Source organism: Labeo rohita, chromosome 19, assembly GCF_022985175.1.
Source record: "Labeo rohita strain BAU-BD-2019 chromosome 19, IGBB_LRoh.1.0, whole genome shotgun sequence".
NCBI lineage: Eukaryota > Metazoa > Chordata > Actinopteri > Cypriniformes > Cyprinidae > Labeo > Labeo rohita.
In genome coordinates, this window is record NC_066887.1 from 4848762 (window position 1) to 4876226 (window position 27465).

The 27465-nt window shown below is 33.8% G+C and overlaps 1 protein-coding gene across 1 annotated transcript in view; it reads left to right on the forward strand.

The window, feature by feature from the left end:
• The first annotated feature begins 3897 nt into the window (after nucleotides 1–3897).
• Nucleotides 3898–27465, forward strand: part of cpsf1 (cleavage and polyadenylation specific factor 1) — a 31680-nt gene continuing 8112 nt past the window's right edge. The window contains exons 1-27 of the mRNA XM_051136287.1: nucleotides 3898–4056; nucleotides 4293–4479; nucleotides 6206–6233; nucleotides 6359–6492; nucleotides 6594–6674; nucleotides 6767–6918; nucleotides 10891–11037; nucleotides 11133–11272; nucleotides 13259–13369; nucleotides 13477–13570; nucleotides 13691–13778; nucleotides 13868–13999; nucleotides 15233–15284; nucleotides 15870–15961; nucleotides 16088–16162; nucleotides 17106–17186; nucleotides 19612–19704; nucleotides 19815–19928; nucleotides 20312–20453; nucleotides 20543–20721; nucleotides 22028–22167; nucleotides 22261–22447; nucleotides 24621–24827; nucleotides 24909–24998; nucleotides 25087–25230; nucleotides 27006–27158; nucleotides 27302–27418. Of these exons, the coding sequence (XP_050992244.1) occupies nucleotides 4336–4479; nucleotides 6206–6233; nucleotides 6359–6492; nucleotides 6594–6674; nucleotides 6767–6918; nucleotides 10891–11037; nucleotides 11133–11272; nucleotides 13259–13369; nucleotides 13477–13570; nucleotides 13691–13778; nucleotides 13868–13999; nucleotides 15233–15284; nucleotides 15870–15961; nucleotides 16088–16162; nucleotides 17106–17186; nucleotides 19612–19704; nucleotides 19815–19928; nucleotides 20312–20453; nucleotides 20543–20721; nucleotides 22028–22167; nucleotides 22261–22447; nucleotides 24621–24827; nucleotides 24909–24998; nucleotides 25087–25230; nucleotides 27006–27158; nucleotides 27302–27418 (3117 nt within the window). The 5' untranslated portion in view covers nucleotides 3898–4056; nucleotides 4293–4335. The remainder of the gene's footprint in view (nucleotides 4057–4292; nucleotides 4480–6205; nucleotides 6234–6358; nucleotides 6493–6593; nucleotides 6675–6766; nucleotides 6919–10890; nucleotides 11038–11132; nucleotides 11273–13258; nucleotides 13370–13476; nucleotides 13571–13690; nucleotides 13779–13867; nucleotides 14000–15232; nucleotides 15285–15869; nucleotides 15962–16087; nucleotides 16163–17105; nucleotides 17187–19611; nucleotides 19705–19814; nucleotides 19929–20311; nucleotides 20454–20542; nucleotides 20722–22027; nucleotides 22168–22260; nucleotides 22448–24620; nucleotides 24828–24908; nucleotides 24999–25086; nucleotides 25231–27005; nucleotides 27159–27301; nucleotides 27419–27465) is intronic.

Here is a 27465-nt window from a genome sequence, read left to right on the forward strand (position 1 = left end):
TGAGGTGGGATATGTGTAAGGTTAAGGACAGGTTTGGTGGTATGGGTAGGTTAAGGTGTAAGTGATTGGTCAACAGTCTAATTATAAATGTAATTACAGAAACCAATTACAGATGTAATTACATGCAGGTATTTTTAAAATCTAAGTACAATGTAAAAACATGTATGTACACAATAAGTGCATTGTATCTAATTATTAATTTCAATGTAAGTACATAGTAGTTAAGGCCACTTAATATAAAGTGGGACCAATGAAAGAAATGAAGTCAGAATTGTGAGACATATCCACCCTATGCATCATCAGCTGATCTAAAGAAATACAGAGAAGAATAACATGCAGTAAACGGTAAAACTGTTTGCACTACAAACCAGTGTGTTCATAATTAAGGTAATAATACATTAAAATAATACAGTAACACACCAATTTGCAATATCATACAGCAAAACAAGCGGTTTTGTAGAGCTAAAAATAGCTTGACTGGGATGAGACCGGAAGCCACACCCATAAAATGTACAAATGGCCACGCCCACTCACGGGAAGAAAAAGGTGGATAAACTCGCAGTTCTGACTTAATTTTTCACAACTAAGAATTTATATATCGCAAGTCTGACTTTATAACTCGCAATTGTGTGCTTATATCTCCAACTGTGAGATAAAAAGTAACAATAACTTTTTTTTTTTTAATTCTAAAAAAAGTGGCTAAAATGGGCTTTCATAATCATTTAATTGTGCACTGTAAAATAAAAAAATTGGGGTTCCTCAGATCGTCACACTTTAAATAACTTGGCAACAAATTTATTTATTTTTTTTTAATTGAACAATCATTCATGTACAAACAACTCGGCAGTATCAAACATCATTATATTACTACAGAACAGGTGCATACCAAAAAAGATAGAAAGAGAACAAAGAGAGAAAAAAACCTCCATGCAGGGGGGCTAGGGTTTTTCTTAAATCATATTCTATAATAATTTAAAACAAATTTACTGCATTTTTACCTTTCATTACCTTTAGGGCTTTTGTATACAGAATAAACTCATTATGAAATGCACAAAAGGTTGGTTTTACTTTCAAGTATTTTGACTTATGTATATAGAATTTACCCAACATGAGGATGTTATTTACCAGAAAATCATCTTTACTATTATTCATTACAAGTCCATAGCTAATGTCCTTTAGGGTGAAGCTATCAAGGTTACGTACCTTTGGATTAAGCCAGTCATAAATATCCAACCGTAATGCATCAACATACATACAATGAAAAAACAAGTGATCTGTGGTTTCAATATCATCACAAAATATACACTACCGTTTAAAAGTTTGGGGTCAGTAAGACTTGTAATAGTCTTTAAAGAAGTCTCTTATGCTCATCAAGGCTGCATTTATTTGATTAAAAATATAGAAAAAAACAGTAATATTGCAAAATGTTTTTACAATATAAAATAATGTTTTTTATTTTAACATACTTTAAAATAGAATTTATTCCTGTGATGAAAAGCTGAATTTTGATCAGCTGTTACTCCAGTCTTAAGTGTCACATGATCCTTCAGAAATCATTCTAATATGCGGATTTATTATTAGAATGATCAATGTTGGATAATATCAACAGTTGTGCTGCCAAATATTTTTTGGAACCTGTGATTTTTTTTTTCAGGATTCTTTCATGAATAACAAGTTTAAAAAGTACAGTGTTTATTCAAAATATAAATATTTTATAACAATGTAAATTATTTATTATTAACTTTTAATAAACTTTTAATTATTAACTTAATACATCCTTGGTGAATAAAAGTATTAATTTCTTAAAAAAAAAAAAAAGAAACAATAAAAATGTACTGACCCCAAACTTTTGAACGGTAGTGTACATTTGTTAGTATCAAATCCAAATCTAAGTCTTAAGTACTCACTGGATGGATATATTCCGTTTAAAATTTTAAAATGAATTTCTTTAATTTTGGGAGATAAAGGAAAATTTAAGTATTTAGTTCTGAGAATATGAATGATATCTTTTTGGAAATAGTAAGAAATTGCATTTCTGTAAACTATGATAGGATAGGAAATATTGTCAAACATATTTCTAATATTTTTGTTGGATAGTTTACCTTCTCTGAATTCACAGCCTTCAATTATCAATGGAGGTAAACATAAGGTCATGGTATTAGAGTAAAAGAGAGTTTCTTTAATTAGACTAATAATAGAAGTAGGGATAGCTTTAACAACCGATTCAAATTTAGCCCGATTACAATTTAAATATTTAATACAGAAACTCTCATATGATATAATACCACTCTTTTCCATTAAATGAGACACTGACCAAATACCTTTCTCCATCCAATCCTTATCATACAATGATTTGTTTCTAACTGTAATGTATCTATTATTCCATAGTGGTGTATTGTGTGGTGTGAAATTATGGTTATATAGAATCTTCCAACATAGCAAGACTTGCTGGTGAAACTGTGATAATTTAACTGGGAGACGTTGAACAGTGAAATCACATCTTAATAGAAACTCTATTCCTCCTAATTTCTTGAATAACTCTCTGGGAATACGAAACCAAAAATTGTTTTGATTTAAAAGGGATTTCAGATAATTAATTTTAAGGGTCCCATTTATAGAATCAAAATCACTAGCTTGTAAACCTCCATCTTTATATTGTTTTATCATATGTACTTTTTTCATGTAATGGGTCTTCTTTTTCCAAATGTAACCAAAGTTAATCTGATTAATTTTCTGATAGCTCTATTTGAAATAGCAATTGTGTATGCAGGATATATTAATCTTGAAATACTTTCCATCTTTGTCAAAAATATTCTACCTAACAGACTTATTATCTCTCAACAGCCAAGAGTTGAGTTTAATTTGACGTATCTATTGTTTTCCACACGTTCATAAGTTCATTTTCAGATGAATCTTTTGAGATAAGCATTCCTAAATATTTAACTTTTGATTTTATAGGAACGTTACAAGCATCAGTTAAGTGACATTGATGGATTGGCATTAATTCACATTTGTTCATATTCATTTTGAAACCAGAGGCATTGGAAAAAATGTGAATAAATTGTAGTAATTTGACTTGGCAACAAATAATATTGCTAACAAAGAGTACACTTTGTAATATCGTGGCTTTTTGGAAATTTTTCAAGGGGGTATATAATTTTTTTTTTTTCATTTATTATGTCCGTAACAACTCTATGTTGACATATATAACATAGATACACTACCGTTCAAAAGTTTGGGGTCAGTACATTTTTATTGTTTCTTTTTTTTTTTAAGAAATTAATACTTTTATTCACCAAGGATGTATTAACTTAATAATTAAAAGTTTATTAAAAGTTCATAATAAATAATTTACATTGTTATAAAATATTTATATTTTGAATAAACACTGTACTTTTTAAACTTGTTATTCATGAAAGAATCCTGAAAAAAAAAAAAAAAATCACAGGTTCCAAAAAATATTTGGCAGCACAACTGTTGATATTATCCAACATTGATCATTCTAATAATAAATCCGCATATTAGAATGATTTCTGAAGGATCATGTGACACTTAAGACTGGAGTAACAGCTGATAAAAATTCAGCTTTTCATCACAGGAATAAATTCTATTTTAAAGTAGGTTAAAATAAAAAAAACATTATTTTATATTGTAAAAACATTTTGCAATATTACTGTTTTTTTTTTTCTATATTTTTAATCAAATAAATGCAGCCTTGATGAGCATAAGAGACTTCTTTAAAGACTATTACAAGTCTTACTGACCCCAAACTTTTGAACGGTAGTGTATATCTTTAAGAAGTGATACATGCAAAGAGGAGAGTGAATGAAAAGGCGCCTCATTCCTCACAGTGGCGGGAACTCGTGTGCGCGCTCGTTGCGCACGTCGGACAGATTTCGGCGCTGCGCTGCTAGCGCGAGTCATTCTGGGATGTGTAATGAATGAGAAAGTGCTGTCCAGTGTGCTGATAATGTGCTGAGTTCGGGTTCAAATAAATGTGTTTATGAGACCCGCTGGTCATAGGGCTCATTTGGAAAATTGCACAATAACTCGCTGGTATGTTCGAGTTTATTTAACGTTAGCGTATTTACAAATGAAGTCTGTTATGGTCAAATACTCTCGCTAGCATATTAGCAAAGGATGCTTGAGATGCAAATAATGTCAACAAACCGTTCAAATCTGCTTTCAATCAATAAATCACTACAGTAAAGCAGCATATGTGTGTATTTAGCGCATTGTGGTTTGTGGATTAGTTAGTGAAACACTAGTCCTCACTCTGTTTGACTGGGTAGGTGCTGAGGGGAGCTGCTCTTCATCATCATCATCATCATCATCATGTATGCGGTGTACCGTCAGGCTCATCCGCCCACTGCTGTGGAGTTTGCTGTGTACTGCAACTTCATCTCCAGCCAAGAGAAGAACCTGGTGGTGGCAGGAACATCTCAGCTGTATGTGTACAGGATCATTTATGATGTGGAGGTGAGGAGGGGGTGCTAATCTGTCTCTGTTGAAGTAAAACGGTGAAATGAGGGCGTTTAGTGGAGCGTGTTGATATGCTTTTGTCTTATTGAATTATATAACTATGTACAAACTGGTCAAAAGTTTGGCATCAGTAGGATTTTTAATGTTTTTAAATAAGTTTCTTATGCTCATCAAGGCTGCATTTATTTGATTAAAAATACAGAAATAAAATGTGAAATATTATTACGTTGTAAAATAACGATTTTCAATTTTAATATACATTAAAATGTAATTTATTCCTGTGATCAAAGTTGAATTTTCAGCGTCACATGATTCTTCAGAAATCATTCTAATATGCGGATTTATTATCAATGCTGGAAAGAGTTTTTGCTGTTTAATATTTTTTTGGAACCTCTGACTTTTTCCTTTCAGAATTCTTTGAAGAATAAAAAGTTAAACATTGAATAAAAGATAAATAAAAAGTTTAAAGTAAATTATATTTTAAAATATATTAAAATAGAAACCATTACTTTATATTGTAATAACATTTCCCAATGTTTTTTTTCTGTATTTTTGATCAAATAAATAGAGACTTCTTTAAAAAAAACATTGCAATTGTAATCATCCATTGTAATCACGATTAGAAATTGATTAAAGGAGAAGTCCACTTCCAAAACAAAGATTCTCATGTGATGTACTCACCTCCTTGTCATCCAAGATGTTCATGTCTTTCTTTCTTCAGTCGTAAAGAAATTATGTTTTTTGAGGAAAACATTTCAGGATTTTTCTCCATATAATGGACTGATATGGTGCCCCGATTTTGAACTTCCAAAATGCAGTTTAAATGCAGCTTCAAACAATACCAAATGCAGTTGTAAACGATCCCAGCCGAGAAAGAAGAATCTTATCTAGCAAAATGATTGGTAATTTTCATAAAAATAATACAGTTTATATACTTTTTAATGTCAAACGCTCGTCATGACAGTTAGTGTATGTCAAAAAACTCCCGTCTCATGTTCTCCCTCAACTTCAAAATCATCCTATATCGCTGTTTTACCTTTTTTGTTAAGGATGTTTGATTTTCTTTGCATGTTCACTTTGCAAAAACTGTGTCAGTACTTCTGCAGTGATGTAGATTTTGAAATGATTTTTTAAGTTGAGGGAGAAAATACGATTGAAATTTTTGTCGACATACCCAAACTGTCTTGAGTTAGAATACACAGAGTTCAGGGAGAGCAAGACAAATGAGCGTTTGAGATTAAAAAGTATTTAAATTGTATTTCTGTAATGAAAAGAACCAATCGTTTCGCTAGATAAGACCCTTCTTTCTCGGCTGGGATCGTTCACAACCGCATTTGGGATCGTTTGAAGCCACATTTAAACTGCATTTTGGAAGTTCAAAATCGGAGCACCATATCAGTCCGTTATATGGAGAAAAATGCTGAAATGTTTTCCTTAAAAAACATAATTTCTTTACGATTGAAGAAAGAAAGACATGAACATCTTGGGTGATATCATATGTGAATCTTTGTTTTGGAAGTGGGCTTCTCTTTTAATTCAAATAATTGTACAGCCCTAAATACAGCAAAAACCAATATTAATATAAAAAATAACAAAATGTGCTATCATAATAAACCCCTATATAAATATCTAAATAATAGTTTAATAATAGTTTGATTCACTTTGGTTTATTTGGCTTTGTCATTAATATAAACATTAATCTTTCGCTCCTGTTGTGTTCTAGAGCACTTCCAAAACAGAAAAGGCGTCAGGTAAGATTTTTCATTTTTGGTCCAACCTGTAGATTAAAATTGATTTTACTATAAGGTTTATTTTTAATAATATTACTGTTGTTGTTGTTGGTATTATTATCAATATACAATAACAAACTTTGTAGATGGCAAGAGCCGTAAAGAGAAACTGGAGCAGGTGGCGTCTTTTTCTCTGTTTGGAAATGTGATGTCCATGGCCAGCGTTCAGCTCGTGGGGACCAACAGAGACGCCTTGCTTCTCAGCTTCAAAGATGCCAAGGTACGTGTGACTACATTACAGCTCCTCCCTGCAAAAGTCAAACTTTGAAGTGTGTTTAAATAGTACGTCAGTCTAATGTTGGTGTGTTTGTTTTCTTTCAGCTCTCAGTTGTGGAGTATGATCCAGGCACACATGATCTCAAAACTCTGTCGCTGCACTATTTCGAGGAGCCGGAGTTGAGAGTGTGTACTGCGTTTATGAGGATGTGTTACATTGTTGTAGTGTGGAGGTGTGTGTTTTGATCACTCTGTGCTGTGTGTTTGGATGATTTCAGGATGGGTTTGTTCAGAACATGCACATCCCCATGGTGCGGGTGGACCCAGAGAACCGCTGCGCCGTCATGCTGGTGTACGGCACACAACTCGTGGTTCTGCCCTTCAGGAAGGACACGCTGACCGATGAACAAGAAGGCATCGTGGGAGAGGGGTAGGAGCAAACATTTATTACATTTTAGCAGCCATTCTAAAATTATTGCATTTTTTAGGTTTTTAAAAGTGTTTATTAGGTTGGCTTGAGAAAGTTGCTAATCATGCTAACAACATGCTAGCAACATGCTAATCATGCTGGAATCATGCTAGAAACATGCCAGCACCCGTTAATCGTGCTAGAAACATGCTAGCAACATGCTAACAACTTGCTAATCATGCAAGAAAAATGCTTGCAACTTGCTAATCATGTTAGAAACATGCTAGCAGCATGTTAATAACTTGCTAATTATGCTAGCAACATGCTATTAACATGCTAATCATGCTGGAATCATGTTAGTAACTTGTTAATCATGCTAGTAACATGCTAGCAACATGCTAATCGTACTAGAATCATGCAAGAAACATGCCAGCACCTGTTAATCGTGCTAAAACATGTTAACAACTTGTTAATTATGCCAGAATCATGCTAGAAACATGTTAACAAATTGTTGATTATGTTAGAAACATCCTAGCAACCTGTTAATAATCATACTACAGTCATGCTAGACATATGCTAGCACCTGCTAATCATGCTCGAAACATGCTAGCAACTTGCTAATCATACTAAAATCATGCTAGTAACTACGGATGCAACAATACAGATAGTCCACGGTTCAATACGTACCTCGGTTTTTAACCACGGTGTTGTGTTCGGTTCGGTTCGGTTCTGATATCTTGCCACTTCAGCCTTTTTTTCGTTTTTTGTTGTTTTTTGGAACAAATGAACAAAATACTTCCTTAAACCTCTGTACATTGAAAAAAAGCGTGGTTTATTATATGTCTGCTTATTTTTCTTTTGAGAGAGGTTTTATTTTTTTGATTTTTAAGCAAAATAGAATGGGTTTCATTCAATCTTGAATGCCAGAGGGCGCCCTCGTGCAGAAAATCCACATATGTGTCAAAAAAAGTATCACTGATGACGTTCCGTTTCAGCTTCTCTAATATGGATAAAGGCATCGCTGTTGCTGTGAGTCTGTGACTGGATAAAAAGATATAACGTTAACCGTTTTGAATGATGAAATGTAAGGACAATAAACACTCGTCTGCGATAATACAGGGTGGGCCATTTATATGGATACACCTTAATAAAATGGGAATGGTTGGTGATATTAACGTCCTGTTTGTGGCACATTAGTATATGTGAGAGGGCAAACTTTTCAAGATGGGTGGTGACCATGGTGGCCATTTTGAAGTCGGCCATCTTGGATCCAACTTTTGTTTTTTCAATAGGAAGAGGGTCATGTGACACATCAAACTTATTGGGAATTTCACAAGAAAAACAATGGTATGCTTGGTTTTAACGTAACTTTATTCTTTCATGAGTTATTTACAAGTTTCTGACCACTTATAAAATGTGTTCAATATGCTGCCCATTGTGTTGGATTGTCAATGCAACCCTCTTCTTCCACTCTTCACACACTGATAGCAACACCGCAGGAGAAATGCCAGCACAGGCTTCCAGTATCCGTAGTTTCAGGTGCTGCACATCTCGTATCTTCACACCATAGACAATTGCCTTCAGATGACCCCAAAGATAAAAGTCTAAGGGGGTCAGATCGGGAGACCTTGGGGGCCATTCAACTGGCCCACGACGACCAATCCACTTTTCAGGAAACTGTTCATCTAGGAATGCTCGGACCTGACACCCATAATGTGGTGGTGCACCATCTTGCTGGAAAAACTCAGGGAACGTGCCAGCTTCAGTGCATAAAGAGGGAAACACACATCACATCATCAATGGCCCCCAAGGTCTCCCGATCTGACCCCCTTAGACTTTTATCTTTGGGGTCATCTGAAGGCAATTGTCTATGGTGTGAAGATACGAGATGTGCAGCACCTGAAACTACGGATACTGGAAGCCTGTGCTGGCATTTCTCCTGCGGTGTTGCTATCAGTGTGTGAAGAGTGGGAGAAGAGGGTTGCATTGACAATCCAACACAATGGGCAGCACATTGAACACATTTTATAAGTGGTCAGAAACTTGTAAATAACTCATGAAAGAATAAAGTTATGTTAAAACCAAGCACACCATTGTTTTTCTTGTGAAATTCCCAATAAGTTTGATGTGTCACATGACCCTCTTCCTATTGAAAAAACAAAAGTTGGATCCAAGATGGCCGACTTCAAAATGGCCACCATGGTCACCACCCATCTTGAAAAGTTTGCCTTCTCACATATACTAATGTGCCACAAACAGGATGTTAATATCACCAACCATTCCCATTTTATTAAGGTGTATCCATATAAATGGCCCACCCTGTAGATGGTTTATCTGTGTTCTTCAAGCCACCTCGTGTATTTTCATAAGCCATTGTTAATCAACATACATAGAATATGAGTATAGAATTTATCGTCTGCCTCATTCTGTGATAAGAATCGACATCAGATCACATGAGGAAATTATTTCAAACACTCGACTGATGACTGTGAATTAAAAACAAGTTATAATGTTTTTTATAACTCTTGTTGGACAACAGGTTTAGAAAGCATTGTCATTGCATGTCATTAGAAGGGAAGATGCTCTGCAAGTGTTGCTTTCTCAAATATAAGCGGGGAAGCGTTTCCTCATTTCAGCACGTGAAATCGCGGGCAAACATACAGCAAATTCCGAGAGAAATAAAACAAGAAAGATATTTAAATGTAAAACTGAAAAACCGCAATTCACAAGCGCGTATTGAACCGTGGAGGTCGTACCGAACGGTTCAATATTATATTGAGAATTGCGACATCCCTACTAGTAACTATCTGAAACTATCTATCTGAGACTGTATTGCCTTCAAAACATTCAAACTTTAACCTTTTAAAAGTATTTTAAACTTCAAACTATTTCAGACTGAAAACCATCAAACGTAAAACTGTTTAAACTGTTTAAACTTTTCAAACTTTTTAAATTTTTCAACTTTTTAAACTTTCTGATGTGGCTTTCTCAAGCCAACCTAAAGTTTGTCTTGACAAACTTTTTTTTATCTAGTTAAGAATTTAATGTTTATTTTTTATGGTCTGTTGCATCAGTAATATTGAAAACTAATATTATTAAATATTATTACAATGTAAAATAACAGTTTTCTATGTGAATATATTGTAAAATGTAATTTATTCCTGTGATGCAAAGCTGAATTTTCAGCATCATTACTCTGGTCTTCAGTATTACATGACCCTTCAAAAATCATTCTAATGTGTTGATTTGATACTCAATAAACATTATTTATTATCATCATTTCTTATTATTAAAACGGTTGTGCTGTTTAATATTTTTGTGGAAACCATGATTCATTTTTTGATGAATAGAAAGTTCGAAATAACAGCATTTATTATTTGAAATGAGGGCATGACAGTATAGTTTTATTTACTGTCACTTTTTATCTATTTAATGTGTATTTGCTAAATAAAAGTATTAAAACGTTTTAATTGTAGTGTGTCAGACTATGCCAGATGTAAATGAGATTGGTAATAATTTACAGCAGTGGTTCTCAAACTTTTTATACGAAGCACCACCTCAGAAAATATTTGGCTCTCTAAGTACCACCATAATGACCAGCATTAAAATACAGTAGTGTAGTATGACTAACTATTCAGCTACAGCTCTGCACAGTTCAAAAGCAGGGCAGTTTTATTCCTTATAAGGATATTTATTGTTGTCAGCCACTTTAACATTGTAAATACACAGTTTGAACCTTACAAACACGTAAATAAAAAACTTAAATAATGATTAAATTAAAATGTGTTGTACATAAATGTTAAATAAAAACTGTATTGTACATGTAAATGTAAAACTAATATCTAATAGAAAAATAAAAACTTTACTCAAAGATTAAATTAAATTGTATTGTGTTTTAACATTAATTTATATTTAATTTAGTGGTACTCGTACCACACTTTGAGAACCACTGATTTACAGCAAGATCTCAATAAAATATTTCTTATTTTTCAGGCAGAAATCTAGCTTCCTTCCCAGTTACATCATTGATGTTCGTGAACTGGATGAGAAACTCCTAAACATCATTGATATGAAGTTTCTCCATGGTTATTACGAGCCCACACTGCTTATTCTGTTTGAGCCCAATCAGACGTGGCCAGGGTATGTGTTTATTTGAACAACACTTCATTACATATGCATTTACTGTCTTTAGCATCACACATTTTGTGATTAAAAGACATTGTGTTTATGTTTAGGCGTGTAGCAGTGCGTCAGGACACGTGCAGTATCGTGGCGATCTCTCTAAACATCATGCAGAAGGTTCATCCGGTCATCTGGTCTCTCAGTAACCTGCCCTTCGACTGCACTCAGGTCATGGCTGTGCCCAAACCCATCGGTAAGAAATCATCCTTACTCACCTCTAATCTTACTGCACCCATACAGACATTCATCTCTGGTTTTATGGCAGTGCTGCTCAGCAAGGTCTCCCATTTGTCTGCAAGAATATTTGAAGGCCCCTATCCCAAGTTTTGTTTTCAAAAATTATTTTATTCTATTGGTACTTCTAGTTTCTGTAAATAAAAATAATAATAATAAAGAAGTTTTAGAAATATTTTATTTTTTTGCATTATTATTATTAAATACCATGGTATTTTAATATCGTATTAATTGAAGTAATTTCTTAATTTAACAAAGAAAATAAATAGTTGGTAAGGGGTTCATATCTGGATTTTTTTTTTTTTTTTGGTTTTCTGGTTTTGTTATTTTTAGCCATTAAAAAGTGTTTTAAATCATTGTAAGTCATCTGAGATAATGTATGCTATAGGTGCTAGAAATATTTTCCTTGAACTTGATGAATATTAGTGTCATATCAGTCATATCAGAAAAATGGTCTTTCCAGGTCTTCTTGTAAAATCTGATTACATGTATGTTTTTGAGTGTATTTCATCTGTTTTTATGTAGTCATGTTTTGGATGCCTGTATGATTCAAACGGTTTGAATTTTAGCTAATATTAATGTCTTATAATTCTTTTATAAATTTTAAAATGTGATAAGAGCAACAACAATTTATGATGTTTCTGATCTAATGCTTACTTGAAATTACTTTTGTAGACATACAGTTAAAGTTAAAAGTTTACATACACCTTGCAGAATCTGCAAAATGTTAATTATTTTACCGAAATAAGATGGAGCATACAAAGTTATTTTTAATTTAGTACTGACCTAAATAAGTTATTTCACATAAAAGACATTTATAATAATTTACAAAAATGACCCCGTTTAAAAGTTTACATACACTTGATTCTTAATACTGTGTTGTTACCTGAATGATCCACAGCTGTTTTTTTGTTTAGTGATAGTTGTTCATGAGACCCTTGTTTGTCCTGAACAGTTAAACTGCCCGCTGTTCTTCAGAAAAATCCTTCAGGTCTCACAAAATATTTGTTTTTTCAGCATTTTTGTGTGTTTGAACCCTTTTCTACAATGACTGTGTGATTTTGAGATCCATCTTTTCTCACTGAGGACAACTGAGGGACTCATATTCAACTATTACAGAAGGTTCAAACACTCACTGATGCTCCAGAAGGAAAAACCATGCATTAAGAGCCGGGGGTGAAAACTTTTGAACACAATGAAAATGTGTCCATTTTTCTTATTTTGCCTAAATATATATATTTTTTAAATTTAGTATAGCCCTAAAGAAGCTACAGAAGATACAAAAAGTTTCCAAAAAGACAAAATAAGTTAAATTTATCCTGATCTTCAGATTCCAAAAGTTTTCACCCCCCGGCTCTTAATGCGTCGTGTTGCCTTCTGAAGCATTCTGTAATAGTTGCATATGAGTCCCACAGCTGTCCTCAGTGAGAAAAGATGGATCTCAAAATCATACAGTCATTGTAGGAAAGGGTTCAAACATACAAAAATGCTAAAAAACCAAATAATTTATGGGACCTGAAGGATTTTTCCAAAGAACAGCGGGCAGCGTAACTGTTTGCGACAAACAAGGGACTCTTGTTTGGGACTGTAAACTTTTGAATAGGGTCATTTTTATAAATTCAACTATTATTTTCTCTTGTGGACTATATGTAAACATCTTTTGTGTTAAATATCTTATTCAGGTCAGTACTAAATAAAAAAAATAACATGCATTTTGTACGATCCCTCTTATTTTAGTAAAACATTTAGCAGATTCTGCAAGGTGTATGTAAACTTCTGACTTCAACTGTTTATAAATTGGGTGATTTTAACCAGAAAGTGAAGGAGAACCAGTCAATAAGTGTTCCAGCATACATGAACCTCCAGTAGTTCAATACTGTTTAAAAGCATCCCAGCATCCATTTTGTAAAGCTGCTTGCATGATAAAGTTGTGTTTTGTGTTTAGGTGGAGTTGTGGTGTTCGCTGTAAATTCATTACTGTATCTAAACCAGAGCGTTCCTCCATTTGGAGTGTCACTCAACAGTCAGACCAACGGCACTACAGCTTTCCCCTTGAGTAAGTTCCGCTGAAACTCATTCCATCCCCAAAATAATGTCTTTACAGTCAATTACTAATTACTAATTTATGAGTTTCACTCTAATTCAATTTGGTTTGCTTTTCAGGGCCACAGGACGAAGTGAAGATCACGCTGGACTGTTCTCAAGCATCCTTCATCTCCTCTGATAAGGTGGTCATCTCACTAAAAGGCGGAGAAATGTGAGATCTTTTGCTTTTCTGACCACATGCTATCATGTTTTATCTCACATACAAACCAGATGGGTGTGACCACATGATTCTGAACATGTTTGTTGACCGAGTATCTTGTCATGTGTGCAGATACGTGTTGACGCTCATCACAGATGGCATGAGGAGCGTGCGAGCGTTCCACTTCGATAAGGCTGCCGCCAGCGTCCTGACCACCTGTGTGAGTGATCAGCTGTGCCAGCATCAGTCTCTAATACTCTGTGCTTGCTCACAGACACTCACACACTCTCTCCATCTCTCTCCTCTCAGATGACGACCATGGAGGCCGGTTATCTGTTCTTGGGCTCTCGTTTGGGGAACTCACTGCTGCTCAGGTACACTGAGAAACTGCAGGAAACACCAATGGAAGAGGGCAAAGAGAACGAGGAGAAAGAGAAACAGGTGTGTGATCCCTTGTGAAGAGAAGCACACCTTAGCATACTTTTGAAAAGTCTACTTAAAGTGATAGTTCACCCATAAATGAAAATTTTGTCATTAATTACTCACCCTCATGTCATTCCAAAACCATAAGACCTTCGTTCATCTTCAGAACACAAATTAAGATATTTTTGATGAAATTTGAGAGCTTTCTGACCCTGTATAGACAGCAATGCAACTGAACAGTTAGAGACGTCATTTATGTTATATTAAGCCACACAAGTCTTCCCTTTTAAAGGTCATGAACCCCCCCCTTTTAGCACTGGTTAGTTCTCACCATAGTTTTGAAAATGCTGCAAAAGTGGGCGTGGGGCGCCACGGAGTGGAGGGTGGAGGGGAGAGAGTCAACTTTGGGTTCAGTTTCATTTCGCTCCCATTGAGTTAACAACACAAATAAATGCACAGACATTTGCCCCTGCGTCGAAAACATATATATGAACGCGCTGTTGCACCTCTATTAACTTTTACGGCTTATTTTGCGGCATTTTGATCGGTTGCGTTAATGAGTTGTAAAAACCGCTATTACACTCACTCTATGACTACATCGCGTTTGTGCTGAACTCTACTTACAAAGCAAACAAAAACAAACAGTCTCCTTCGATCCATTAACGTTTCTCTCAGTTATTATATGCAATCTCACAGTCTGAAGCATCTGTCACAGCAAATCAACACGCACTGTCGCGAATAGTTAGACGAAGCGTCTTCTCATAGGATAAGAACACGCAGCCTCATGAATAATTACGAGACACCGACGTGTCATCGATGTACTATAGTCCATTGCCACGTCACAAACTGTGACGTCAGCACAATGTATATTTTAAACCCGGAAGATGAAAATAGAGCAAAAAAGCTCAAAATTAACCAGTTTTCTCCAACAATTAAAATTAATGGATGCTAACATTCTCACCTATGATGTGCAACACAAACACCTCTGCTCAAATCTCAGAAAAAGTGGTCTGGGGTTTCATGAACCTTTAAGTGGCACTTAATTTCAAAATATATTATCTGCATTTTTTTAAAGACATATACTTTTGTAGTGTATTTCAGGTGTATTACAAGTGCACATTCAATAAAATTAAAGCACACTTCTTACAGCAGTAGTTTGTCCATCGCTGCAGTTACCCATTTAAGCACATAAAATCTTTTGTAAGACAGATCTGGAGCAGCTTATTCATATCAAATGCATTTATATTCCAGGAGGAGCCTCCGAATAAGAAGAAGCGTGTGGATTCCATGGCTAACTGGGCAGGTAGTGTAATTAAACATAGTGTTGTATGTGGTTCAGATATTTGTGCTGTTGTGTTGTGTACACTGCCCTCCAAATGTTTGTAAACGCCCTAGAAAAGTGGGGTTTTGGACACTATTGACATGAATCCTTTTTAATTTGTGATAATTTTGCACTGATAAGGGACAACACAAACTATGAAAACATATTGATTCATCAAAATATCCACCATTATCAGCTATTACAGCTCTGCATAATCTGGGCCTAAATGCATTGTATTCTAAACTTAATTGGCAATCAGTTGTTGAAGCTATTAAGGTGTGCTGACCCAAAAATCTTTTAAACACCTGGGCCAAGTTTAATCCAGTAATCAGGCATCACAGCTGGCAAATCAGAATGTCTGACTTTGACATGTATATATTGCCATTATTATGTAATCAAAATGAAAATTATTATTGCTGGTCTTCAGTGATAATGTCAAGTTACTTTAATGTATTTGCACCAAAAAATGATAAGGATTTATGCTGATATCGTCCAAAACCACACTTTGCCAGGGGTGTTTTTTAAACTTTTGGAGGGCAGTGTACATATATGTTTTGTTGTGTTCAGGTAAGGCCAATCTGCCTGATGAGCTCGATGAAATCGAGGTGTATGGGAGTGAGGCTCAGTCAGGCACTCAGCTGGCTACATACTCATTTGAGGTGAGGTTCTATCTAATCTGATGTCAGTAACATATTTCATTTACAAAACACCACATATGTACATTTCCAGTGTTGTTTACCTGTATGAAACACATGTATTGATCTAGATTTGATGTTTACATCCAGGTTTGTGACAGCATACTGAACATAGGACCCTGTGCCAGCGCCTCCATGGGAGAACCGGCCTTCCTGTCTGAAGAGGTACGTCTTATTTTCTTATTACAGTTAAGGTCAAAAGTTTGCATCCCCCTTTCAGAATCTGCAAAATCTTAATTATTTTACCAAAATAAGAGGGATCATACAAAATGCATGTTAATGTTTATTTAGTACTGACCTGAATAAGATATTTCACATAAAAGATGTTTACATATAGACCACAAGAGAAAATAATAGCTGAATTTATAAAAATTACCCCATTAAAAAGTTTACATACACTTGATTCTTAATACTGTTTTGTTACCTGAATGATCCACAGCTGTTTTTTTTGTTTAGTGACAGTTGTTCATGAGTCCCTAGTTTGTCCTGAACAGTTGTCCCAAAATTTTCAGGTCCCGCAAATACTTTTTTTTTTTTTTTTTTTTTAGCATTTTTGTGTATTTGAACTTAGAGATGTAACAGTCTGAAAATTTCTTATGATTATACTGACCAAAATTATCAGTATTATCAGTATTAAAATGTGCTGGAAATGTTCAAAAAGTACTGATGCATCAATCGATTCACCAAGTTTTATATTTAAAATCCACAAACAACATATAAAATGACTTTTTGTTTGCATGAACACTTAAAACAATAACATTACCAATGATGTCCAGATTTTAAATGACTGACAACAGTTTATCTAATAACATATTTAAAATGTTCAAATAAAGCTTTGAGAAGGTTTCATAAAATGGTAAACCTCACATTTCAGCCTTTAAATAAAAAAGGGTTAAGTCAAAATTAATAAATGATTATATGTATTTTATCTGCTTCATAAATAATCCTGAATACCTTATCCGAATTGTTTAAATGTGTAGAATCCACATAAGCTTGTTTTTCATCAACTGGTCAAAATTTCATGTAATTAGTTGATTCATATATTCTATGGTGACCATATTTTATTTTGCAAAAAAACGTGATGCAATATCAATTCTTCTGTCACCAGTTTCAAACTAACCCAGAGCCAGATCTGGAAGTGGTGGTGTGTTCAGGATTCGGCAAGAACGGAGCTCTCTCTGTACTGCAGGTATGATTGTCTGTGACACTGTACCTTCCGTTCTTGCACTCATGGACAGCCATTGCATTCCTGCATGTGTGTGCATGCATCACAGCTTGGTCTGTTTGAAGTAATGACGCACAGCAAGCGGTCCTGCGGCGGTGAGGCTCGTCTGCCGCAGGTCGCTGCGGGTGCTACAATGACGTCTGGGCTTTACCAGGGCTACCTCAGAGATGGTTGGAGAGGCCTTTAAAACACCCGAGATACAGCAGAGGCACGCTGCTCATGCATTTTACTCAGGATGCATGACTGGATGTTGTTGGTCTGTGTGCCATTGTGTTCATTATCAACCTGAGGCTTCATTTACACCTGGTGTTAACATGCGTCTTGGATAGTTTGATTTTAATTGTAAGTGTGGTACAGAAAGCATCCCAGGATGCACCTCATGAAGTTGTATGAGAGATTATTCGAAGGCTGGAATCTTGAAAAGCTGTCAACTTTTACGAAAAAGAACTATTAGACAGTTTTGATTTGTTAAATTCCAGTTAATGCAATAAGGAATGACACTGTGTCTTTTGACTGGTTGTGTACTAGAGACACTTCACTTAAATCTCATAGAAGATGCACTGGTTAAAATCCAGCTCTACATGGTGATCTGTCTCAACTGAGTAGTTTTGATGGGATCACATGAGATAATATAATATCAGGTGTGAACGTGGCCTGAATCTGCTTGCTCTACAGACACAATCACAGTTTCCCTTTAGTCAGAAAAGCATCAAACTGCAAATGTTTCTGGTGTGAAAACATTTGTACTGGATTTTTGTCACAGTCATTACAGTTTTCAGCATGGTTGATGGAGATTTTAGAAGCTGAGCAACACAAATGTGTATATATATTATTTATTTATTGCTGTAGTTTGGTGTTGTTTTTTGCATGTTGTTAGTATTGTGATGAATCGTATTGGTTTGATCATTTGATCATGCTAATAATCAGCCATTCTGAAATGATCAACATTGCCCAGTTATCATGTTTGATGCATGTTTAACAAATCAATTAACTTTCCATTGTGCTAATTTTCATATCTACCAATTGCACATTCAGTGGATAATGAAGTATTTTCAATTTTAGCCAATTTCAAGTAAATGTTTCTTTAATTGCACTGTGTATGTGTACACCTTAAATACTATGATTACATTTTATTAACCTAAATATATTCACTACAAAAAAGTTTTTTTTTGTTCGTTTTTGTTTCATTTTTAAATCAAGAAACAGTTATTAGAAACGCAAAATGACATAAGATGTTTTGTTTTTGGAGAAATTTATCAAAAGGAAGTTTAAGTTTTTATTTAAGAAATATAAACTCAATTTGAAAAAAAAAACAACTTTTGTTTTCCTTTCAAACTGAGGGCAAGTTTTTTTTCTTCCACTGTTTGCCTTTATTGTTTTCTGGTTTTAAGTGTAAACTCACTTAATTTTGATACATTGCGCAAAAATAGATAAAAGCCTCTCGATTTAAGATATTTTTTACTGGAAAACAAAACAGACACTATTTGCACTCTTGGCATTGTGTACATATTTATATTCATATGTCTCACATAAATACTGACAATGTTTTCATTCTGTTTTATTTATTTATTTACATTTTTCTGGATTTTTTTTTCAGTTTTAAATTTCTAGACTCTTTTTTTAATGGTTAAAATTAAAAAATCAATTCAAATCAAAAAGCATGTCTAATTAATTGAAATTATGAAACTTAACAAAATTTTATCAAGCGTTTAACAAAAATAATTTTTTAAGGCCCTGTGAAATGTGTTTTTCTCATGTGAAATTTTTTTTTCAAATGCAGTTTTATTTATTTATTTATTTTTACCAAATTATATGTTTTCCATCAATTTTCTGGATTCCATCTTCATTCAATTTTAATGATCAAAAGCATCTCTAATTAATTAATTTATATATATAAAAAATTGTTGTTATTATTATATTTATTTCTCTTTTTTCCAGAAATAATGTGTTGCGTATTTACATATGTCTGGTAAATAAATTCTGGTAAATATATCTTAAAAAATAATATTTTAATAATAATTGTATTAGTAGTGCTATCATTGCATTAAGTAATATATTTCAGTCGCAGTTTCCTCAAGTTAAACTGAACTTTCTGATGGGTGCTGTGAAGTCCTTTAAGTTTCTGTTTGTAAATGATATGATGATAGTTTTTTTTTTTTAAATGAAATGGTGAAATGCTCATGAACTTTGTGTTCATGGACTCATATTGAAGCTGCAGATGTTGAAAACACAGCGTTTTGACTGTATTCTGTCAGTGTTTTCCGCATCGCAGAAATCATAGGGCCTTACATATTGGCCACTGGCAATTGAAAAGCGTATATAGGTCAACCATTATTACAGAAATGTATTAAATATGTGATATTGCAACATTTATTTTGCTGTTCTATAGAAAAGCATCAGACCGCAGGTGGTCACAACGTTTGAACTTCCTGGATGCCATGACATGTGGACGGTCATATACTGCGAGGAGAAACCTGAGAAGGTGATTTATGTTACAGCCTTTGCCATTTCCTTTTTAGTGCATGCAGATAAATGCAATTCACAATTACACATCATGCTGATGCTTTACACTGAAACTCCCCGTGTCTGTAGTCTCCACCAGAGGGCGAGAGTGAGGGTCCAGAAGAGGAGAAGCACGAGCCCACGGTGGAGGACGACAAGAACAAACACGGCTTCCTCATCCTCAGCAGAGAAGACTCCACCATGGTATTCAAAAGCTGTATTCTCTATAACATTCTACCATACTCATTCTAGGCAGTAGTTTAAGTAGTATATATATATATACTATATGTGACCCTGGACACAAAACCAGTCATAAGTGTCATTTTTTTAAAGCTTTCCATTGATGTATGGTTTGTTAGGATAGGACGATATTTAGCTGAGATACAACTATTTGAAAAAAATAAAGTTCTGAGCAATGCAACTCAGTTTTGATATATTTACGGTAGAAAATTTACAAAATATCTTCATGAAACATGATCTTTACTTAATATCCTAATGATTTTTGCCGTGAAAGAAATATTGATAATTTTGACCCATGCAATGTATTGTTGGCTATTGCTACAAATATACCCGTGCATTGCATTTAGATCCTGCAGACGGGTCAGGAGATTATGGAGCTGGACACCAGCGGTTTCGCCACGCAGGGTCCCACTGTGTACGCAGGCAACATTGGAGACAATAAATACATCATCCAGGTGTCTCCTATGGGCATCAGACTATTAGAAGGAGGTGAGGAACCACTTCAGTTTGTATGTGACTGTGACCGTATGATGGATGGATCTGCTGTCTCATCTGGTCTCTTCTGTTTTTGCTCTCAGTGAACCAGCTACACTTTATCCCTGTGGACCTGGGCTCCCCCATAGTGCACTGCTCTGTGGCCGATCCCTACGTGGTCATCATGACAGCTGAGGGAGTTGTCACCATGTTTGTGTTGAAGAGTGACTCGTACATGGGGAAGAGCCACCGACTGGCACTGCAGAAACCGCAAATCCACACGGTGAGTCCACGAAGACAGCATGTACATTACTGCTCAGGCTTTGTGTTTGAAAGAGGTCTCTTAAGCTCACCAAGGCTGAATTCATTTAGTCAAGGTAATTGAAATGCAGAATGATGTAGAGGAAGCCTTGCTTTCTGAGAAACGTATCAAAATGAAGTAAGTTTATACTGAAACAGACAAAAGCTCCACCAGTGGTGTATGTAATATAACCTCAGTATCTTATTTTATTTATTTATTTATTTTTTTTTACCCCATTTGCCTTTATTTTATTCTGGTTTTAGGTGTAAACTCACTTAATTTGTTTTCTTAAAAAAAAAAAAAAGACATGTGATGTCATTTTGTGTTTTAAGTAAATGTCTCTTGAAACCCAACAATGGTGTGACCAGTATCAGCTCCTTGTTTATTTTATTTTATTTTAGACTTTTCATTTTATTTTAGAATTTTACCCCATTTGCATTTGTTTTATTCTGGTTTTAGGTGTGAACTCATTTAATTCTTTTATCTTAAAAAAAAAAGACATGATGTAATTTTGCATTTTTAAGTGAATGTCTCTTGAGACCCAACAATGGTGTTAGAAATATAACCTCAGTTTTTTAAAATGTAATTAAATTTAAATAAATGTTATTTTCCCTCATTTGCATTTATTTTATTCTAGTTTTAGGTGTAAACTCATTTCATTTTTTATCTTAAAAAAAGACATGTGATGTCAGTTTGCATTTCAAGTAAATGTTTCTTGAAACCCACCAATGGTGTAAGAAATATTAACTTCATCTTTTTAAAAAATTAATTTAATTTAATTTTTTTTATTACCTCATTTGCATTTATTCATTGGTTGCATTTTATATTTTTATTAGTTTTAGGTGTAAACTCTTTTTGTTTTTGTCTTCTTTTTTTTTAAAGACATTTAAAAAAAGCTATTTTTACTGGACAACAAGACAAAAATACTGAGTAAAAAAAATTGTCTCTTTTCTTACTCACCAAGGCTGCATTTGTTTTATTGCTGTTTAAAAAAAAACAGTAATATTATGAAATATTATTACAATTTGAAATAAGTGTTTTCTATGTGAAAACACTTATGTAATTTTTAAAATGTAATTTATACATGTGATATAATGCTGACTTTTCAGCATCATTGCTACAGTCATACTGTATTACTACAACCTTAGTGTCACATGATCACATGATTTTTTCTCTCTAGTGATTCTCATTAGATTCTCTTTACTGAAATATTATCATTTTTCATTGTTGAACACTTTTTTTTAAGATGTTCTCATTGTGACCAATTCTCAATGTTTTGTTTTTGCAGCAGTCCCGTGTTATTACATTATGTGCGTATCGTGACGTCAGTGGCATGTTCACCACCGAGAACAAGATCAGCTTCCTGACCAAAGAGGAAACTGCCATCAGAACCCAGTCAGAGACAGAGACCATCATCCATGACATCAGGTAACGGTCACACCAGTCACTCAAATGCTCTCATTTACAGTCTTGAGACGTTTACTCATTATGACTGTTTCTTCTCCTCATGTTGCCCATCAGTAATACGGTGGATGATGAGGAGGAGATGCTGTACGGAGAGTCGAATCCTCTCACCAGCCCCAGTAAAGAAGAGCCCAGCCGCACCTCTGCAGCAGTCAACTCGGCTCAAACAGGAAGAGAGGGCGGCCAGAGCAGACAAGAGCCGTCACACTGGTGCCTGCTGGTCAGAGAGAACGGAGTCATGGAGGTACGAACTGAGAAATCATTAAAAGAGCTGCTTTGGTTGGATTTGTGTTTGAAAGAAAGTATGCTACTAGCTTAATATTAAATATTAAAATATACATTTGTAAAATAATTTTTAAATAATATATTTTTTTAATAGTTTTTCTTTTAAAATATACACTACTTATACACTATTATGATTTTTAATTTTTTTTTTTTCTGCTCACTAAGGCTGCATGATCAAAAACAGTAAAACATGAATATTGTGAAATAATATTGCAATATTAAGTGTTTTCTGTTATAGATTTTAAAATGTAAGCAAATCAGCATATTTTTGAAGGATCACGTGACACTGAAGACTGGAGTAATGCTGAAAATTCAGCTTTTCATCACAGAAATAAATTACATTTCACAATTTATTAAAATAGAAAACACATATTTTGAATTGTAATAATATTTGACAATATTACTGCTTTTACTGTATTTTTGAGCACATAAATACAGCCTTGGTGAGCGTAAGAGACATCTACTGTTTCCAAACTTTTGACAGTGACTTTCATTTTTACTGATTTAAATATTTAATATTTATGCAATATTAAAAATTACCTTTATATAATCCTAAAACCCATATAATCTACCTTAGTAAGTAACTTATCCCTGAATTACCATCAGTAAGTATTTTAAATATATTAGTATGAATTAGGGCTGTGACGGTGGCAGATTTTTTCCACTTCAGTGATAATGGACCAACTACCGTCGGTGGCGCGGTGTTAACATATTTATATATATCATTTTGAAACACAAAAAATGAGGCTCAAAAATTATTAACAAACGTGAGTGTTTATTTCAGCCTACAAAACACTAAAGTAAATAGTAAAGAAATTGTACAGTTAAATAAGAAAGTAGCCAAAATAAGAACAGTTAATATTAAACAAACATTTGTTGCATAAATTCGTAACAACCTCGCCCAACCCTTGTCCGACGGCTCATCAAAATTACCGGCCCGAGTATTTTCTCTCTCTTTCCCATTACACTGTAATGCATCCACTAAAATAGCTCAGTTTTGTTTTTAATAGTGGTTATATTTCTTTTTGTTCTTTTATAAAGTTAATTTAGAATTTTTTTGTTTGTTAAATTAAGGTTTTTGCTTTTTAAAGTAACAACCAAGTGGCTAAAGGCAGGCAGTGAGTTGATCACAGCCTATGTTTGATCAATTTTACCTTCTCAAATCATCACGACTTGCCTAAAATAAAATCTTCAAGCATATCACAGTGTTATTTTAAACATTTAACTTAGATAAATACACGCTGTTATGAGCATACAATCGTTTGTTGGAGAGGGGAAGCTAAATGCGCTTTGCAGGACATGGAGGCACCAGCGCAATCAATTGCACAAAAATTAAAATACGCCTTAATCTTTGCTCATAAAGGTAAGCGTAATATATCATCCGGAACTGTAAAGAGTGTAATATTATTTGCGTGCACTCACAATATCAACAAAATGTTGTGCTTTTGTAAAAATAAAGAAAACAAACAAGATGCGCTTTCTGATGTCTCTGTGTTGAACAGGAGCGCTGCACAAAAATAAAACGAAACTCAGCGCATACTTGCCTTACAATCAGGATAAATATATCTTTATTACTTCACTACTTTAAAACTAAAAAATTCAATTAGAAACCAAAAAATCTTTCATTATAAAATCCATAGAGATGCATTTCTCTCTAAAGGCGCGTCCAATGAGCAGATGGCGAGTCAGGATCGTCATCTTTGCGACACTGGATCTGAAAACACTAGTTTATTAATAATTCATCCAAGTTTCTCCTTATTTCCCCCCGACACATTCATGGTAATTACTTTTCCTGGAGCTTTGCAAGCTTTAGCCTATTGTGCGCGTATGAACGTGGATCTCTTGCGCTGCTGCCGGCGGGGACACTAAACACGGCCACGACAGAATAATTTATGCTTGTTATAGATTGTGTGGTCGATGACCACGGTGGCGTGGTTGTCATTGCAATCGTCACAGCCCTGGTATGAATGCATACCTTATAAATAGACTAATGTGACTAATTATATTCATTAGGTGCTATTTGGTTATTCAATTAATGTTATAAGCTTCCATATAGCATATTTAAAACATAATCTGATGTTGTTGTTCCTATTGTTGTTCATTAAAAATGTTTTTCATCATTTCTTAATCAGATCTACCAGCTTCCTGACTGGCGCCTGGTTTTCCTGGTGAAAAATTTCCCTGTTGGTCAGCGTGTTTTGGTTGACAGCTCTGCTAGCCAGTCGGCTACTCAAGGGGAGCTCAAAAAGGAGGAAGTGACGAGGCAGGGAGAAATCCCACTGGTCAAAGAAGTTGCTCTCGTGTCTTTAGGCTACAACCACAGTCGTCCTTACCTGCTGGTGAGTTCATCACTGGGACCTCCCTGCTCTTCTGCATGAATTGAAGTTCAGAGTTTTTTATTTGACTGTCTTTGTCAACAGGCACACGTTGATCAAGAGCTTCTCATCTATGAGGCCTTTCCGTACGACCAGCAGCAAGCTCAGAGCAACCTGAAAGTGCGCTTCAAGAAGGTACAGACACTGAATACTCTGCACAGGATGTTTACTCTAATGTTTGAATGATGATGAGTAATACCTCATCCTGTTTTCTTCCTGTCAGATGCCTCATAATATTAACTTCAGAGAGAAGAAGACCAAAATGAGGAAGGACAAGAAGCCTGAGGGTCAGGGAGAGGAGACGCTGGGGGTCAAGGGTCGAGTGGCCAGATTCAGATACTTCCAGGACATCTCGGGATACTCAGGGGTAATAATATTAATGCTTAATAATTATGCACACCTGAGTATAAGGCATTTTTTATTTCCAGCCCTTGTTAACAATTATATATCACTTACAAATGATTAAATACAAAATTAATAGCAGTTATTAAGATTAATTAAGATTTTACCAGATTGACTGGTAAAATATGCTTGGAAAAAATATGACCATAATAATTGTGAACATACAAACACACACACACACTATAGATAGATAGATTTTAATTTTAGTTTTGTCATTATTATTATTATTATTATTATCATTATTATTATTATTTATTTATTTTTTTTTTTTTGTAAATTTTTATTTAGGTTAAATTTATTTTTGTTTCATTCTTAGTTTTGTAATTTTGCTACTTTAACTTATTTTATTTCAGTTGTCAAGGAAGCAGTTTAATTTAGGTTTACATTTTTATATAATATTTATATTTTATTTCATCAAATATATATATTTTATTGTATACTTGTATATTTATTATAATAACCCAATTTTGTCAGTCATGTAATGTCTGCCAAACAGGGTTATTTTAGTATTATTTATATACTATTATAGTATTTTATAAATATTTTCCATTTAGCTTTTATTTTTATTTTTTCCAATTTTCAATTTAATATGTTAAAGTATTAGTGCTTCCATATGTGGCGTTGTCATTTTTAATTCATTCATTAATTATTTTTTATTTTCTGTTTATTTATTTTATTTTATTTCATTCAATATATGTATATTTTTTTATTGTATACGTGCATATTTTTTCTTAATAAACCAATTTTGTCAGTCATGTAATGTCTGCCAAGCAGGGTTATTTTAGTATTATTTATATAATATTATAGTTTTTAGTCGTATTTTAATTAGTTTTTTATTTTTCATTTAATTCTGTTTTCCTTTTAAAAACCATAATTACCTAATTCATTAATTAATTTTACATTTTATTTAGGTTAAATTTATTTTTGTTTCATTCTTAGTTTTTGTCATTTTGCTACTTCAACTTATTGTATTTCAGTTAGTTGTCAAGGAAGCATTTTTAATTTTAGTTTACATTTTTATATAATATTTATATTTAATTTAATTTTTTTTTATTATATACTTATTAGTGTATTTTATTATAATAAACCAGTTTTGTCAGTCATGTAATGTCTGCCAAACAGGGTTATTTTAGTATTATTTATGTACTATTATGGTGTTGTCATTTTTAATTTATTCTTTTTTTTTTTTTTTTTAATTTTCTGTTTATTTTTTTTTTGTTTCAGCCTTTATTTCATTTATTTCATTTCATTGAATATATATTAATAAATTACATTAAAAAAAATTCTTTTTTTTTTTTTTGTTTTTTTCAGGTTTAGTTTTTATTTTATTTTATTTTATTGAATATATATTTTTTATTGTATACTTGCATATTTCTTCTTAGTAAACCAAATTTGTCAATCATGTAATGTCTGCCAATCAGGGCTATTTTAGTATTATTTATTTACTATTATAGTATTTTATAAATATTCTGCATTAACTTTTATTTATTAATTAATTTATTTATTTTCAATTTAATATGTTAAAGTATTAGTTCTTTCATTTGTGGTGTTGTCATTTTTTTAATTCACTCATTTTTTTTTAATCTTCTGTTGATTTTTTTTTTTATTTTTGTTTCAGCCTTATTTTAAATGTATTTTATTTTTATTTTTTATTTTATCTTAAAACATCGGTACCAATTTTTTTCTCTTTGATTTTGTAAGAGAAGCACTACATAAATGTTGGCGCTGCCTGTTTTTCAGGTGTTTATCTGCGGGCCGTCTCCTCACTGGATGCTGGTGACGTCTCGTGGGGCGATGCGTCTTCACCCCATGACAATAGACGGTGCTATCGAGTCCTTCTCTCCCTTTCACAATATCAACTGCCCCAAAGGATTCCTGTACTTCAACAAACAGGTGCAGACAAGTGCTAAAATCTACACCAGCATTTAGTGTACTGTATGTGAAATGACAAAAGTTCTATTCACGCTTTAGTGTAAGAGGATATCAGAGGATCTTGACAGGTTAAATGTGTAACTGAAGTGTGTTTGTTGCTTTAGGGCGAGCTGAGGATCAGTGTGTTACCCACATATCTCTCATACGACGCTCCCTGGCCTGTCCGCAAGATCCCACTCAGATGTACAGTCCATTATGTGTCATATCACGTGGAATCCAAGGTAAGGCTCATGCTGAGGTCAAGAGATGATTTCACTAAGTGTAGTCA